The sequence below is a fragment of the Dryobates pubescens genome, chromosome Z, assembly GCF_014839835.1.
Source record: "Dryobates pubescens isolate bDryPub1 chromosome Z, bDryPub1.pri, whole genome shotgun sequence".
NCBI lineage: Eukaryota > Metazoa > Chordata > Aves > Piciformes > Picidae > Dryobates > Dryobates pubescens.
This window is the reverse complement of record NC_071657.1, coordinates 59385590-59403743: the sequence shown is the minus strand read 5'-3', so window position 1 is coordinate 59403743 and position 18154 is coordinate 59385590. Positions and strand designations below refer to the sequence as shown.

At 43.3% G+C, this 18154-nt stretch overlaps 1 protein-coding gene across 1 annotated transcript in view; it reads right to left on the bottom strand.

The window, feature by feature from the left end:
• PDE8B (phosphodiesterase 8B) overlaps positions 1-18154 on the bottom strand; it is an 89964-nt gene that overhangs the window by 60865 nt on the left and 10945 nt on the right. The window contains exon 2 of the mRNA XM_054178449.1: positions 82-141. Coding sequence (XP_054034424.1) covers positions 82-141 — 60 coding nt within the window. The remainder of the gene's footprint in view (positions 1-81; positions 142-18154) is intronic.

Here is an 18154-nt window from a genome sequence, read left to right as displayed (position 1 = left end):
AAGTAAAATCAAAACATTATACTTAATTTTAGCGGTAAATTAAAAACATTTAATTTCTTCAGAACTGAAAGAATACCTTACCTGAATTGGATCTTGCGTCAGCCTCATAGGCCCAATTTGTACGTCTGTAGTTGAAGCCTGCTGAAGAACAGGAATACCAATAATTATTTCCTATCTGCTTCTTAACAACATACAAGAATGAAGGATCAAACAGAATCCTGAAAGACTCTCAAAGGCAGGCTGGCATATGATTAGCAGCCTTCATTTAGTTGCTTTGAAGTGTATCAGTGATGAGTATATTAGACCAAACTCCTAATTTTGTTTTACCTCTAAATTAAAACTTGTAGTGTTTTAAATAAGGAAATAAGAAACAATTCTTTCCCCATCTTTCCCTAGCAGAGTACCTTGGTTACATAGAAGGGTACTGTGTTTTTGTTTCAGACTATAGAAAGCTATTGTTTTCTGACAAAAAAAAAAGGTGTTATTCATTTGAATGTAATACAGGAGTTATAGTAAAGATCTTGTGGCATCTATTCAATAATAATATTTTAACAGGTTTGGTTACAAGACAAGTGGCTTTGCAGACAACATGACTGGTTTCGATTGCAGATTTTAAATTGTTTTCCAGAATCACAACCTTTAGTTTGCAAGAAAGAACATTTCTACCATGTGAGCCGTAACAGTCTCAGAAGACATGAAAACACATCATAAATTAAAGCTGCTGTAAGAAAGTGAGCAGACATTGTCTTGATACATTTCAATATACTTCTCTTGTGCACTACTGATGTGTTTCACTTCAGACCATTAGCTTCAGAAGGCTGTTAACTAAACAATACCTCTGTCCTCCCCCAGATGCATATACTTAGGGAAAAGAGTCTTTGAACTCTTAAAATTCTGTTCCTCTCATACATACACAGTATTATTTGAAAGTTGGCAGTCTCTAAATGGGCAGATTCTTGGCTTTCCTGGTACCAGTTACCATAGGTGCCTGGTGTAGGCCAGTTAAAGTCATCACCCTAAAAGACACATAATGTGAACAAAACCCAAATTGTAGGCAAATTCCCAGGACTAATCCCCGACATACAGGAATCCTGGGGCCTTATTTTTGCAGCATTTTTCTCTATGGTGCTCATTAGTTTAAGCCTTGTGTCCAGGTATGTTCTTATTCTTAAATTTAGTATTTTTCAAAGGAATGTGCATAAACATTCAAAATAGAGGAAGTTACCAGTTTCCTCAGAGAATACACTAACTTGCCTGCGTGTGAGACAGCGACATTAAGTATAACTACAAATGAAAAGTTGGAACTTTCGTCCACCCCTGGGAATCGATTCCTCTCACCCAACATAATGTCAGAAAGTAGTAACAGGCAGTACTCCAAAAGACTGAACTACAAAGCCTGACACAACTCTCCAGTGTAACGGTAGTTAATCTCTCATTTTGTCACAGAAAAGCGTCACTTCCCACTTGAGCTTCTGCCACAGCAGAATGTAACTTAGTACCAGTAAGCATAACAGAAGAGAAATAAAATTTAGCAGCCATCATCAGCTACGAGTAAGGTTAGCCAGTTCCTTGAAAACTCCCAGCCCCGCTTCCTCACACCAAGAAAACAGCTCATGCACACTCCAATGAGAAACTCTCAAATACATTTTCAAGATACAGTTTCCTATCTACAGGTGCGGCTGATTTGTTCAAAAAAGGAAAAAAAACCAAACCACAAAACAACAAACAGACACCACCACACCAAGCATTCGAAAAGCAAAACATCCTCCAGCACTAATTTTTCACTAATTAGGTGACTAAATTATGGCAAAAATCTCATCCATCAGCTTTCATTAGTATTTTGACTAACTATTCCTGCTCGCAAAGCAGGAGGACACATAAATTAGGAGCTTACCTTTCTCTATTGTAAACAGTGCCTCAAGGTCTATAGCAGTGGGAAACCTCCTTCTTTTCCCACAGGCACTCAGAACCTGAATAGGAAGAAGTGCCTGACATATGTTCAGAGGTGGTCAGTAAAACACCAACACCAACAAGAGCCACAAAACTGTTGGCTTGATGGAATCCCTTAAAGTCATCTAGTCCCTCCAACTTGTGCTTCTGCAATGCTGGATCAGTCATGCTTTTACCTATCCATTTTCAGCATGGCTGTTGCTCAGGCAATCCTAGACTGTACTGACAAAGAAAGAGATTAAAATCCAAAAACTAACCAAGTGCTTTACCTTCTGAATTACAATGTAAGAGAAATACCTGCTATCATAATATAGCCCTGTTTTATTTCACTCCTCTCCTCTTACCTGTACTATCAAGTAAATTCAGACTAAAATAGCACTTTAAAAAAAAACCAAAACAAAAAAACTCCAACCAATATGCAAATAAATTTAACTTTAAAGTACTCTTCAAGGTCAACATTACTCCTCCAAAGAGAGGAAATTTCAGTAACTCTCAGTATAACTATTGTGTCAAGTTAAAAATCATGGGTTCTTGAAGAAAACTACACATTCACATTTCAATCCACCAGCAGACAAGAAGAGAAAAGAAAGAGAAGTAATGAAAAATACTCATGTCATGAACAGCAACATTTTTGGACTTGTACAAAGAAAACCATTACAGAACACAGTCCCCTATGATGTCAGGTTTACTTCGAATACTGGCTTGACTATCAAGAGAAGTTTCTCTGAAAGTGTGTTTATTTTGTTAGCACGCATTTCACTTTACTATATATGCACAGCAGGTAAGTTATGTTAATATCCTTGCAGTGTGAAGAGGCACAAGAAAAACATACTTCTCCAAACATCTGTTAAAGTAAGCAGCATCTGCCAAAGACTTGTGAATCTCAGCATGATGAGACAGCTTTCTTAAGTCCGCTTGCCATTACTGTCCATTCTGAACTTTAATAAGAGCATGAGTCACAGATGCTACTGGAGGGTCCAGTCAAATTTCCTTATATCAGTTTTAGGCAAAACCACAGCATCTGGAGGTCATCTCTAACCACACAGAAAACAAGAGGATTATCAGGAGTAGCCAGCATGGGTTTACCAAGGGGAGATCCTGTCTTACCAATCTGATAGCCTTCTATGAAATTATGACCAAGTGGGTAGATGAGGGAAGAGCGGTGGATGTCATATACCTTGACTTCAGTAAAGCTTTTGATAATATCTCCTATAATCTCCTCATAGAAAAGCTCAGGAGATGTGGCATAGATGGCTGGTCAGTGAGGTGGATTGAAAACTGGCTCGACAACAGAGTTCAGTGGTGTGGCCAGTGGTGTTCCCCAGGGACCAGTATTTGGTCCAGTTCTGTTCAATATCTTCATCAACGACCTGGGTGAGGGCATTGAGAGTACCCTCAGCAAGTTCAATGATGATGCAAAACTGGGGGGTTGGCTGACACCCCATCAGACTGTGCAGCCAAACAATGTGACCTGGACAGACTGGAGAGCTGGGTGCAGGCAAACCTCATCAACTTTAATAAGGACAAGTGCAGGGTCCTACACCTGGGGAGGAACAACAACAGGTTAGAGACTGCCCTGCTGGAAAGCAGCTCCACACAGAAAGACCTTGGAGTGCTGGTGGGCAGCAGGTTCTCCATGGAACAACAATGCGTCCCAGTGGCCCAGAGAGCCAATGGTATCCTGGGATGCATCAAGAAGGGTGTGTCCAGCAGGTCTAGGGAAGTTCTTCTACTCTGCCCTGGGGAGACCACACCTGCAATATTGTGTCCAGTTTTGGGATCCCCAGTTCAAGAAAGACAGAGAACTGATGGAGAGAATCCAGCAGAGAGCCACAAGGATGATTAGGGACTTGAGCATCTCCCCTATGAAGAGAAACTGAGATCCTTGGGGCTGTTGAGTCTTGAGAAGACTGAGAGGGAATCTCATCAATGCGTATAAATATCTGAGGGTTGGGTGTCAAGAGGATGGGACCAAGCTCTTTTTGGTGGTGCACAGTAATAAGACAAGGAACAACAGGTTCAAATTTGAACACAGAAGATTTCACCTCCACAAGAGCAGAAACTTCTTTACAGTGAGGGTGACAGAGCACTGGAACAGGCTGCCCAGGGAGGTTGTAGAATCTCCCTCTCTGGAGATTTTCAAAACCCACCTGGATGCATTTGTGCAGACTACTCTAAGTGACCCTGCTTTGACAGGGGGGTTGGACCAAATGATCTCTTGAGGTCCCTTCCAACCTGTAATATACTGTGATATGATGACGATGATGCCTGAACAGAAATTAAGACACTGGTGTTTAGGAGAGCGCAAAATCCAAAAACACAGACACACAAAACCCAAAAAATTAATATTATTTTCATCTTTGAAAACACACAGACATTCTCTTGTGAGAAACTGTCCTTCATGCCATCACTTCCAGGTCACAAGAATTTCCATAGCCACAGTGGAAGTACAACTACATTCCAGATCACCATGCCTAAAAACTGTGCTTATAATCTTTATCATGTCCTGCTGAAAGATTTCAGGGTGGTGGGGAAAATGTGACTGGAAGAGGAGAAAAATATTATAAGTGATAATTCAAGCTGAGGAGCAATTACCACTAACTGAAAAAAAAAATAATAATTTGCTATTCTCCTCTCATGCTGTAGGGCTGGAGGTTTTTTTGGCCATCCTGCTGAGTACTGAAGGATGTATCTGAAGTTCTTTGTGTGTCCGTCTTGCTCCTCCTTATCATCCAATGCCTGAATTCTTACAACTTTCTTTGTAATTCATGCATGAGCTGCTTTTTCCATTCCCACACACTGAATAACCAGCTGAGCTGTGATGTGTATCTATTGTCTTTCTTTCACTTTTTTCTTCTCTCTCAGTAGTGAAGGTTATGCTTTCTTACATGGAACTGGCAGCCTGTCTGGTTTCCTGTCACAAGCAGAGAAAAGGATGCCTCTAAACCTTTGCCAAATTCAAATCCTTTCTTTTTTATCCAAGGACAAATAATTTAAAAATGGCTAACTGAAGTCTTCTCAATTATTGAGACACTTTTTACTCATATCTAAAGTACTTCAACTTTAGAGGCCTCCTTTTCTGTTCACCTACCCCTCTGGTATTTATGCACATGGTCCACCCTCTGCCCTTGCACAGGGCTTTTCTCTTGCCATGTGCATAACTATATTCTCTGGTCTGCTTTTTACCACTGGAGAATGCACTTCAATGTACTCCTTGTAATCTCACTCCTTAGCACCCACTGTCCTGGGTGGCTTGCTCTAGGCAGCCCTGCTTGAAGCAGTGGGGTTGAACAAGATGATGTCCAAAGGTCCCTTTCAAGCTCTGGGCCTTTGCTATGGCAAACAAGGGGTGAGTCCTTCCCCCTGATAGCTCTTTGAGGAGCCAAGTCAGGGCACTTCATTGCCACTGAGGTTATTTGGGTTCCAATTCAGCCTTGCTGGCTGGTTGTTGCTAGGTTGCAACACCTCCAACTGCTGCAGGTTCTCTGCCATTGCCTTTGGTCCAGGGCTCCTTCAAGTGCACACGTGGAGTGTACCCTCTTCCAGGACTGTGGACCTCCATGAGGAGTGCTGCCTTCATGAAGAGCTCTGCCTAACAGGAGTCCTGTGAGAAGCGACAAGCAGCAAGTCATCCACCAGCAGAGGACTCCAGCCAGGCAAAAAGTGTGCAGCAGATTACCGCAGACGCACCACAACCTGCACAACAGGCCCAACACCAAGGGGCCCAACATCAGTGAGCCTGCTGTGGGGAGAAGGGGGCTGGTGGGGAGGCTCTGAGGGGCAACACAGCTCAAGGGCACCCCAATGCCTCTGCACAGCAGACTTCACGGGTGCATTTAACCAGACCAACAGATGTACCTGACCCCCAGAACCATCTGCTGCTGCTGCTGCTGCTGCTAGTGAGGCTACTTGCCACTACATGAAACATAAAGCTGATGAGTCTCACACCAGCTAGATCATCCAATTATGGCAGGATTATGATGCAGATGCTCCTAGAAACAATGCCAAGTCACATGGAAAATAAGGAGGTGACTGGTGACAACCAACATGGCTTCACTATGGGCTAATTCTGCCTTACAAATTTGGTGGCCTTCTACAATAGGGTTACAGTGCTGGTGGGCAAGAGAAGAGCAACTGACATCATCTACCTTGACTTGTGCAAAGCATTTTGGCACTGTCCTGCACAACATTCTTGTCTCTAAAAGGGAGAGACACTGATTTGACAGGACTTCTTATTCACTGAGTGGCTGCATGGCTGCATTCAAGTGGTTGTAGTCAACAGCTTGATGCCCAGGTAGAGATCAGTGACAGGTGGCATTCCTCAAGAGTCAGTATTGGGACCAGCAGTGCTTTAGTGTCTTAGTCAGTGACATGGAGATTGCGATGTTGACTTCACTGTCCTTACTCTATTCAGGTAAATGCTGGTAGGATCAGTACCTTATGATAGGGTTTAACTTAGCACACAGCTGCAGCCCAAATCAGCTCTGCAAAAATATGGAAAGAAGCATTGCATGGTTCTTCAGCTGGCATGCTGTGCCAGAGCAAATTACTACTTATGTAATAAGCAATAATAATTTTGGTATTACTCATTACTATTTCCAGGGTGGGGGAAAATTATTTAACAGACTTCTGGAAAAAGAAATTTTTGGACATTTTATTCTCTCCCCAAAGATGAGTTACAGCTGCCTATTTTCAATGCACCTTATCCTGCAGAAGCTATTTTCTGTGCAGCACAGCCCAAGCTCAGCAATTTGTTTAGTTTTATGAGCAATACCACTGGAGACAAAAAGGGCTTCTTGTACAGTTCAAGGTAGCACGGCCCGAATGCTCAGCATTTTGCAGAATTAAGCAACTATTAAGCAGCAGGAATGAACTGTAACAGGAATGAACAATGAACTGTATGAGAGCAGCAATTTCCTCTCCAAGAGATCATATGCTCAGTTCAAAGTCTGACACTTTTTGACTACTTTTATCTAGATATCCTATCTCTGAAAGTCATACAAGATTTTAGTTCCAATTTACTGGCAAAATTTTCACCAACAAAGCCTTTATAAGATATGATCTCTTCATTTTAGTGGATTAGACTCATACCACATATAACTGCACTGAAGAATTGCTCATGCGTAGATTATCCATAATGTAACACTGCTATGTGTATGAGATTACAACAGGAAAATATATTGCTGGAGTTCTGTGTCATATCTCTCTCACATATCTATTTTACAACTGTCTTTGGATGGGCTCTGCAGGGGAATATATTGTATTTCCTCTTAATGTTGTACTTGTTCACAAGAGCATATTATAAAGCAGAGAACAGCGAGTTCAATAAATTTCTTGATGAGCCCAATTCAGTTTCCAGAGCAGTTGAGAAATACTTGATTGACAGAAGCTGGGGGAAATGAGCTGTCAAGAGAGCAGGGAAAGTGATCTGCGCAATCATAGGCCCAGCATATTGGCACTCATGCTAAAAGTCTGTGCCAGAGTTGTATAGAAGAATATACATTGAGTTTTATTGAACAAAAGATTCAATTCAATATAGTTTTACCAGACTTACCGGGCCACCCTAATATGAGCACTGAAAAGGACATAAAAAATAATAGAAGTGATTTTCTAGAGAAAGGAAAATTAAATCTGTCCTGTTCAAGAGTGCTGAAAGACACTTGTTGGGATATGACAGGAAAAGCTATGAAAAAAGCTGTGGAAATGTGGTGAATAAAAGAAATGCAAGGTAGGTAAGGCAGCAGAGAACTTTGATGGCAGGAGTTCCAGAAGTGGGCTAAAATTCAAACAATACAAAGTGCCACACTCTGTACTTAACATACATTGCTGTATGTCACAAGCTTCTTAGCCAAACACAACAGAAGAAGCAGATGTATCAGTTTAGAGAAGTCAGACAGGACCCTAAACAAACTTTTCCAAGGCTTTGATGAAGTTAAAGGGGCTAGTCAAAGTGGCTTCCTACAATTGCATGGGCCATCTCTCTGACCCAAGTGTACTCTGTAATAACCTACATTTTACTTCACATAGCAAGTTACTGCTAACATTTAAATGTTTCCCAAATGTGAATGAAATGTTGAGCTGGAAGGCCTCTGAAAAAAAGTAACGAAACACCTGTAATTGTTACAGCTGTTGAACATAAAAAGCTTACTTCTGGGCACACACAAAATAATCTGACTAGCTCACCGGTCCAATCTGCAGAAAGCTTGTAATGAAGTGATAGCACAGTATGGACAGCCAGATCCTTCACAGTGAGTAACACAATCGCATCACTGATTATTTCAGTCATAGCACTGTAAGTGTATGAATAGAATAGAATAGAATAGAATAGAATAGAATAGAATAGACCAGGTTGGAAGAGACCTTCAAGACCATGACGTCCAACCCGTCAACCAATCCAACCCACCTAAACAACTAACCCATGGCACCAAGCACCCCATCAAGTCTCCTCCCGAGCACCTCCAATGATGGTGACTCCACCACCTCCCCAGGCAGCACATACCAATGGGCAATAACTCTCTCTATATAGGACTTCTTCCTAACATCCAACCTAAACCTCCTCTGGTGCAGCCTGAGACTATGTCCTCTTGTTCTGGTGCTGGCTGCCTGGGAGAAGAGACCAATCTCCGCTTGTCTGCAACCTCCCTTCAGGGAGTTGTAGAGAGCAATAAGGTCACCCCTGAGTCTCCTCTTCTCCAGGCTAAGCAGCCCCAGCTCCCTCAGTCTCTCCTCAGAGGGATTGTGTTCCAAACCCCTCACCAACCTTGTTGCCCTTCTCCGGACATGTTCCAGCAAGTCAACATCCTTCCTAAACTGAGGGGCCCAGAACTGGACACAGGACTCAAGGTGTGGTCTAACCAGTGCAGTGTACAGGGGCAGAATGACCAGCACTCCCAGGTCCCTCTCTGCCTGGCTGCTCTCCAGCCACTCTGACCCCAGCCTGTAGCTCTGCATGGGGTTGTTGTGGCCAATGTGCAGAACCCGGCACTTGGATGTGTTCAATCTCATGCCCTTGGACTCTGCCCATCTGTCCAGCCTGTCAAGGTCCCTCTGCAGAGCCTCTCTACCCTCCAGCAGATCAACTCCTGCCCCCAGCTTGGTGTCGTCAGCAAATTTACTGATGATGGACTCAATGCCCTCATCCAGATCATCAATAAAGATGTTAAAGAGGATGGGGCCCAGCACTGATCCCTGGGGCATACCACTAGTGACTGGCTGCCAGCTGGATGTGGCACCATTCACCACCACTCTGTGGGCTTGGCCCTCCTGCCAGTTCCTAACCCAATGCAGTGTGCTCCCTTCCAAGCCATGGGCTGACAGCTTGGCCAAGAGTTTGCTATGGGGGACAGAGTCAAAGGCCTTGCTGAGGTCCAGGTAGAGTACATCCAGAGGCCTCCCACATCCACCAGGCAGTCACCTGATCATAGAAGGAGATCAGGTTGGTCAGGCAGGACCTGCCCTTCCTAAATCCATGCTGGCTGGGCCTGATCCCTTGGCCATCCTGTAAGTGCTGTGTGATTGCACTCAAGATGACCTCTTCCATAATCTTGCCTGGCACTGAGGTCAGGCTGACAGGTCTGGAATTCCCTGGCTCATCCAACCGGCCCTTCTTGTGGATGGGCACCACGTTGGCCAGCTTCCAGTCATCTGGGACCTCTCCATCTGGGACCTTACCTGTGTTCAGAGCACATAAGAACTATTTCTCCATTTCTCATGCATGCAAAGGAATTTTATGCTGGTTCAAGTAACCATATTACGCTATGAACACAGTAATTCCACTGGTACCCACCACAAATTATTTTATTATCCTTGCAAGATGCTGTGCCTATGTACTGAAATAGAGCAAATACACTCTACTTGGCAAGGATTTATAAGTAAGCTCTAGTGAAAAGGCTAATTCTAAGAAAATGTAACAGCTGCAAGAGCTTATTTAAGATGTCTTGGTTTAATGACTGTCTTATGCTGCTGTTGAAAGGTAGACTGCAGACATTTCCACCTGAAGTTATTACTTATGACTGAAAAGTGTACAGCATGAAGCAGTACAGAAGTCTCAATGAATTTTTATGTACAGCAGGACATACCCGATTGACTGCTGCTCACTTTACCATTCTGTTGCTGACAGTAACGTTAGGTAAGCATTTCATTTATATGCTTCCTCATATGTCTATGTTCTCCATGAAAAGAAACATAACAACAATGGATTGAGTAACAGCCTGCTAGTCAAATCTAAAATTTTGCTTGACTTCTTTTGACTGATTTGGATTCAGATGTGAACCAAGTCAGAAACCGTATTTATTTAAAGAGAGCTTGCTAAATTCTTCACCTTCGTGCTCTGCTTCCTCTTTTCCTTCAAAAGGAACAGTTTGCCATTTTGTATGTACTCACTGCACATATCTGCAAGCAATAAACACAGACAGCAAAGCCCAATCTGTAACAACACAAATGATGTTATGGCTGAGAGCATTTTTCACACTGAATCTAACAATGCAACCTCTACCAAAGATGCAAAATACATCATAACAAAACCCAAAACACTCAAGTAGGTTACCAAGTGAGGAAAAGCAGCAGCAAGCTCTGCAAACCCACATGGTAGTGCCTGGGTAGGTCTGATACAGTTGTCCAAGGCCACCTACTTGTCCTTTACAACACTGGCACAACAGAAGTGCTCAGGCTCCTTAGTACAAAGTTGGCTGTGTCTGAGCAAGAACTATGAGATCTCAGTCCCATGCTTCTGACTTCGAAAGCACACATCACTGGATTTTAGTTAGATGTAGTCAGTGCATCCAGCTTCCAAAGCATGTATCTCAATGTGTGTTTTACAGCTGGTGTCACTGTAACTGTTAGCCCTCAAGCTTTAGTATTTTGAAGCTGGTTTAAAACTACTGTGGGTATCCCTGTGGTAACATGTCTTTGGACTTCTCAAAGGCAGCATGAAGTGAAATTACCAAAGTTAGCATTGCCAATTAGCCATTTTCCAGCTGGATCCTCCCAGACACCAGAAAATTTTATTTTATTAGAAGAAAAAAATAAAATACAAACAGAATCTGAGACTAACCACAGTGAGTTCTGATTAACTCAAAGCATTTTTCCACAATACTATCTTTGAAATATTTCTCTTGTGGAACTGACATTTCCAAATACATAGGAAATCCAATTCCCACTAACAAGCTAACTAACTAAACAAGCCAGTTGCCAAGCAAATTTCTGAGAAATTAAGCAGCAAAATTTTGGAAGAAGTCTAGAAGAGTATGCTAGGGGACTGTAATTTCTCTTTTATGCTCATTTCTGTAATTGGCAGCAATTAAAGTACTGTTTTAAGTCACACACTTGTGCTGTGATTTTCTTGTCTCCATGGCATACAAGATGGTAGCAGAAAAGAAGATATGCCTACTGCTATCAGATACTCATCAGTTTGATAATTTTTGGATTAGATGGATAGAACTTATCACCTCCAGAGAGAGAAAAAAACTAACTGATCATCAAAGACAGTGAAGAGATTTGGCAGCTCTTGACATCTTGACACCAAATATGAACTATGACCAACAAGAGCCAGGTCCACTCATTTAAATGTATCCTGCTTTGATCCTATTCTCAGCAATGGCAGCACTCTGCAACTGCTCAGATGGTAGAAAGAAAAAAACAAAACTGGAGGGTAGTGTTATGGATAAAGGGATGCAGGTGGGAAATAGCCAAAATATAATTTATTTTATTACTTTAGAAGTCCCACCTCCCACATAACTTATACACAAATTTTAAAAATGTTATTTACAGGTTCATTGCTTGGTTGCACAATACCTGCCAGAGTACAGGAGCAGTACAAATAGTTGAAGATCAGTATTTGGAAAATGATAAAACCCAAAAGCGGTATATTGCCTCTACTAACAAGAGAAGGTATTCTCTGGAGACTCAGGCAGGTTCCAAACATACTAACAACTCTGGTTCCAGTTGTGGGTGTCTCTGTCTCTTGAGGAATCCTTCTGGACTGCAGAGTGTAGTCTACATGTGTGAGGGGAGGAAATCCCAGGAAGAGCCTTCAGTGCTCTCCAGCAAACCCATTTTATGTCAGCTCATGGCTCAAATGTCCTCTGTCACAAATGCCACAGATCATATTTCATGTGCCCCAAAAAGGGGCAAGAAACTTACCAGCATCAGGCTCTGTATTGTGCTGGCCCTGGAGGCTGCCCCTGACATGTGACCTGGGGGAAGGGACTGGACATGTCTTCCTCCTTACCCCTCTTCCCACAATTCCTGATCTTCACCCCCTCCCCAACTCCACCAGGGGCGAGGGGTGGGGAGGTGTCCATAAGTGTTTTGGATGCACTGCCAGAGGGAGATACCAGAAAATGGCTCACCCAGTCCACAGGGAAGCATCCACCGCATATGCATACAAACATACAAAGGGATTGCACATCATTCAGCAAAGGCAGGCTAATCTCTTCTGTGACCCAGTGCGGAAAGAATGAGTGAAGAAATAAAACTCCTTCATGAAAGCCAGTGGTAAATCAACAGAAGGGAGTGGTTGCAAGCAGCATTGCTGACAGCACTAAGCGATGCAGATATGGTATTTTGTACCTGTGCTATGCCACCACCTCCTTTGCTCATCAAGAAACACTGAACACTTACCAAAGAAAGTTAGGAATGAAGTGGTACTGCCCAGCCCAACTTCTAGCATTACACAGCTGAAATAGCTAAGGGTTGAGTGGAAGTTACACAGGCATATGTCCCACGAGCTGCCAGCTGGTTCTGTCCCTCCTGCCCATTAATGAGAAGAAGAGGTATTCAGGCAAATCATCTATTTCTGTTGAACTAAAAAGTGGGGAAATTTTCAGAAAAATTAGAACAGTCTTTTGCCCACTGCGGTCTTCCTATCTGAAAAAGGCCCAGCCTTCATCTCACTGACATCAGTGGAGTCTTTTTGAGGAGCAAGATTTGCAACATATCATATGGATGGATGACTTCTGAATTTGGCTGGTTTTACAAGACTTACACATGTGAATTACAGATTTTTGCACCTGGGCTGGAAATGCAAAGAAGTACAAAGTTTTTACCAGTGTATTGTTGAACATGGTTTTGTATTTCAAGATCATTCATTAGATTTTGAAATAAAATGCTGTTCTTTCTTCAACAACAACAACAAAAGAGGGAGACACAAAACCCCAGAGTACTTCTTGGTAAACACCTTAAAAAATAATCACATTTATTTTCTGCATGTTCTCATGTTCTCATAGGAAGCTAGCTTTGGCAAATGTTCTTGTTATGTGTGTCCACAACCACAGTTAACCTGGATCACTCTCCTAAAACTTTCTGAAGTGCACAGAAGCTTATTGCTGCTCTTTACCACTCATACACTCCTAAATCTGGCTGATGACAGTATCTTGTAGAAATAGCTCTCCAGTTCAAACTCAAAGATCACAGAATCATAGAATGGTTTGGGTTGGAAGGGACCTCCAAAGGTCATCTAGCCCTACCCCCTCTGCAGTTAGCAGGAGCATCCTCAACTACATCAGGTTGCCCAGAGCCCTGTCAAGCCTCACCCTGAATATTTCCAAGCATGGGCTCCCAAACACCTCCCTGGGCAACCTCTTCCAGTGTTCCACCACACTCATAGTAAAGAACCAGTTCCTAACACCAATCTAAATCTGCTCTTCGCTAGTTTGAAGCCATTGCCCCTCATCCCCTCACCGCAGGCTTTTGTAAACAGTCTCTCTCTCTCTCTTCATCCTTCTTGCAGGCTCCCTTCAGGTACTGGGAGGCTGCTATGAGGTCTCCCTGGAGCCTCCTCTTCTCCAGGCTGAACAACCCCAGCTCCCTCAGCCTGTCCTTATAGCAGAGATGCTCCAACTCCCTGAGTCTTTGTGGCCCTCCTCTGGACCTGCTCCATCAGGTCCATGTCTTTCCTGTATTGAGGGCTCCAGAGCTGGACACAGTACTCCTGGTGAGGTCTCACCAGAGCAGAGTAAAGTGGCAGAATCACCTCTCCAGATCTGCTGGCAGTGCATCTTTTGTTGCAGCCCAGGATGTGATTGGCCTTCTAGGCTGCACACACACACTGATCATGTCCAGCTTCTCATCCATCAGCACCCCCAAGTCCCAAGTCCTTTTCCACAGGGCTGCTTTCTATTGCCTCATACATGTCTATTAGTCATTTTACAACATCAGTAAAACACATTGTAACACGCTGCAACTGTGAGCAAGTTGCCTCTGTTTTCCTTCATTGTATTCCAGTGGATCCTGTGCAGGACATGAGTTCCCAAACAAAACAAGCATATGTTGGAGGTATTATTTACTCAACTGCTGTTTAAAATGCCGTATGTGAGAAAACCAGATGTGTATCATAAAATACCAATTTGTAAACATATGTGTATCTCAGACATGGAAAAGTAAACTGCGTTTTGCATTGACAACAGAGAACAAGCGTAAGCAGGCAATCATCTGCATTAACTATGCAGGAAGCCAGTGTTCTCTGGCAAGTGCTTTTCACTTTGAAGATATCTGTAGATTATTTGCAACCAAATGAAAAGAAACAATAAAGTGTACATGAAAGGATGTCACCTTCAGTACAGTGTATTTCTCAGATCTAAGGTGAAGCCACAGGTATCGCACAGCTCTAAAGGGAAAAAAAAATCCTTGATCTAAAAATAGCTTCTTGCATAAATCTGGTGTAACCTATGAAAATAATTTCTTTCTTTGAAGATGATTCATCACTGAACTCTTTGAACTACATGGATGGTCCCTAAGCCACTAAAAAGCCAGAGGGCCAAAACAGAATGTTATAGTCTATGTGTATCTGCAAACAAGACAACCAATAAGTCTTCTGAATTGATAGAGTAGGAAGGAAATAAGCCCAAAGTCTAAAACCATTGGTTGGAACCTCTTATAAAGATATTAGGGCAAAACCAAGGAACAAACTGAACTACAAGACTTTGTTCCACATACATTTGTGAGGGCCTAAATCCCCAAGAGCAGCGTAGACATATGCAGGTTCTTACCAAAGGTCACACACAACATTCGCCCTCACACTTTCTGGTTGAGTGTAACACTGATCAATCCTAGTAGCTTTTACATTGCTGGTAATTTTGTTGTATTTTCTTAGACATCTAGCTTCACAACTGAAAGAAAAAAGTGTGATCTCTTTAACACCAGAGTGCATTAACTCAAAATTATGAAACTTTGAACAGATTATTTTTAAGACTGGCAAGACTCTTGGATTGAGTTTGAGTCTTTGGCACTAGATATCGAACACGTTTTTCAGTCTGCCAATGGTATGAGAAACAAATGGGTTCTACTGTTCACTCCAGGATCACCTAAAGGACCAGAGTAATAAAAGGTAGCCCTGTCACATTGAATTGAGTAAAAATGTCAAAATACATCAAAGAAACTGTTGCACCAAATAAACTGACAACGTTCATACAAAGCCACTTTTGAAAGAGAAAACTACCATTAGGATTAAATTTACTCCCATGCACCAAACCCACGGAGCTAATACACTGTGCAAGTCCTACGTGGGAATGGAATATAGGAGTGGGCATGGAATATAGGAGTGCATGCTGTCATTTCATGAAACTGTACCAGAAGTATCTGGTTTTGATTGCCATGCCCTGCTTGGTTGTCTTGAGGGCTTTTTGTTGTTGTTTTGTTCTGGTGAATTTTTGTTTGGGTTTGGGTTTTCTTTCCCCTCTTTTTGCCAAAGATCTTGTCAATACAAGACCCTCCCAGCAAGCTCTTTCCCATAGAATACATAGAATAAACCAGGTTCAAAGAGACCTTCAAGATCATCGCGTCCAACCCATCAACCAATCCAACCCACCTAAACAACTAAACCATGGTACCAAGCACCCCATCAAGTCTCCTCCTGAACACCTCCAATGATGGCAACTCCACCACCTCCCCAGGCAGCCCATTCCAATGGGCAATCACTCTCTCTGTATAGAGCTTCTTCCTAACATCCAACCTAAACCTCCCCGGCACAGCCTGAGACTGTGTCCTCTTGTTCTGGTACTGGCTGCCTGGGAGAAGAGACCAACATCCGCCTGGCTACAACCTCCCTTCAGGTAGTTGTAGAGAGCAATAAGGTCACCCCTGAGTCTCCTCCTTTCCAGGCTAAGCAATCCCAGCTCCCTCAGTCTCTCCTCGTAGGGCTTGTGTTCCAAACCCCTCACCAACTTTGCTGCTCTTCTCTGGACTTGTTCCAGCAAGTCAACATCTTTCCTAAACTGAAGGGCCCAGAACTGGACACAGGACTCAAGGTGTGGCCTAACCAGTGCTGAGTACAGGGGCAGAATGACCTCCCTGCTCCTGCTGGCCACATTGTTCCTGATGCAGGCCAGGATGCCATTGGCCCTCTTGGACACCTGGGCACACTGCTGGCTCATGTTCAGCCTACTATCAACCAGCACCCCCAGGTCCCTTTCTGCCTGACCACTCTCCAGCCACTCTGACCCCAGCCTGTAGCTCTGCATGGGGTTGCTGTGGCCAATGTGCAGAACCCAGCACTTGGATGTGTTCAATCTCATGCCATTGGACTCTGCCCATCTGTCCAGCTTGTTGAGGTCCCTCGGCAGAGCTCTCCTACCCTCTAATAGATCAAAAGCCAGGTAAACAACATCCATGAAGTTGGCATCTTGCTGTTGATGGAGACTGGGTTCATCAAGCACAACCTGCCTTGCATGAACCCATTCTGACTGGCCCTAATGATCTGGTTATCCTGCATGTGCTGTGTAATGGTACTCAAGATGATCTGCTCATAACTTTCCCCAGCACCAAGGTCAGACTGACAGATCTGCTGTTGCCTGGATCCTACTTCCAGCCGTTCTTGTAAATGGGTGTCACATTTAGGATGAGACACAATGGCCTGAAGCAAGAGGAAATGGCCACAAACTGCAGTAAGGAAGGTTTTGATCAGATATTAGAAGAAACTTCTTCACTGAAAAGGTTAATCAGACATTGAAAGAGGCTCCCCAGGGCGGCAGTTGCATCTCCACTGCTGGAGGTGTTTAAAAGACGCATAGATGGTTTAGCACCAGACTTGGTAGAGCTAGATAATGGTTGGATTCTATAACCTAAAAGATCTTTTCCAACCAAAACGGTTCTATTATATCCTAACCTTCAGTCATTTGGAGCCTCCCCAGTTAGCCAGGACTGCTAATAAATGACGGGAAGTGGTTTGATGAGCACCTTTGCCAGCTCCCTCAGTAGCCTCAGGTGGATCCCATCCAACCCCACAGAACTGTGTGTGTCCAGCTGCTGTAGCAGATCACTAACCATTTCCTTGTTTATTATGGGGCTTTCATTCTGTTTCCTGCGTGTCTTCCAGCTCAGGGAGCTGAGAACCCAGAAGACAACCACTTCTATTACTAAGTACTTCAGCCTTTTATGCATGTTTGACCACTGTGTTCTCCACTGCATCCAAGAAAGGAGGGAGATTTTCCTCAGTCCTCCTTTTGTTGCTAATGTACTTGCGAAACTCTTTAACAGGAGAAGCCAGATCAGTTTCCCACTGGGCACCAACCCTTCTAATTTTCTTCCTGCATAGGCTCATGACATTGTTGTAGTTCTCCTGAGTTACCTGCCCCTTCTTTCAGATACTATAAAAATCTCCTTTTCGTCCTGAGTTGCAAAGTTCTCTGTTCAGCCAAGATGGTCTTTCCCACCAACTTGTCTTTTGACAGCCAGTTTCTGCACCTTTAAGACTTCTTTCTTGAAGAATTACCAGCCTTTCTGGACAAATCTGCCCTTCAGGAGTGCTTCCTCCATGTCTCCTAAACAAGATGAAGACTCCCCTCCCAAAGTCCTAGGTGGCTGTTCTACTCCTTAACTTAAGTCCCAGCCTCCTCCAGCCCATAATAGATAGTCCTTCCACTACCACCCCAACTTAGGCTAGGTTGATTACTTTCTTCTCATTTGAAAAACCACATCTCACTCTGCTTAGCCCGTGTCAGATCACCATTTCATCCATTTCTTCTCTAACCATCCTTTGTACCCTCACAGAACTTTAGCTGACCTTTTTTAAGTCTGCAAAAACTCCAGAACAAAGATGGCCACAGATTTCCCAGATTTCCACCAGTATGATGTGGCCACATGCCAGAGCTCTGTACGGATGCCAGAACTGTCCAGCAGCTGCAGCCCAGTGGACCACATCCACTTGTACCATGTCCACAAAACAGTAAGACATCAAAACGTTCCATATCTTGCTAATCCTGGCCATCCT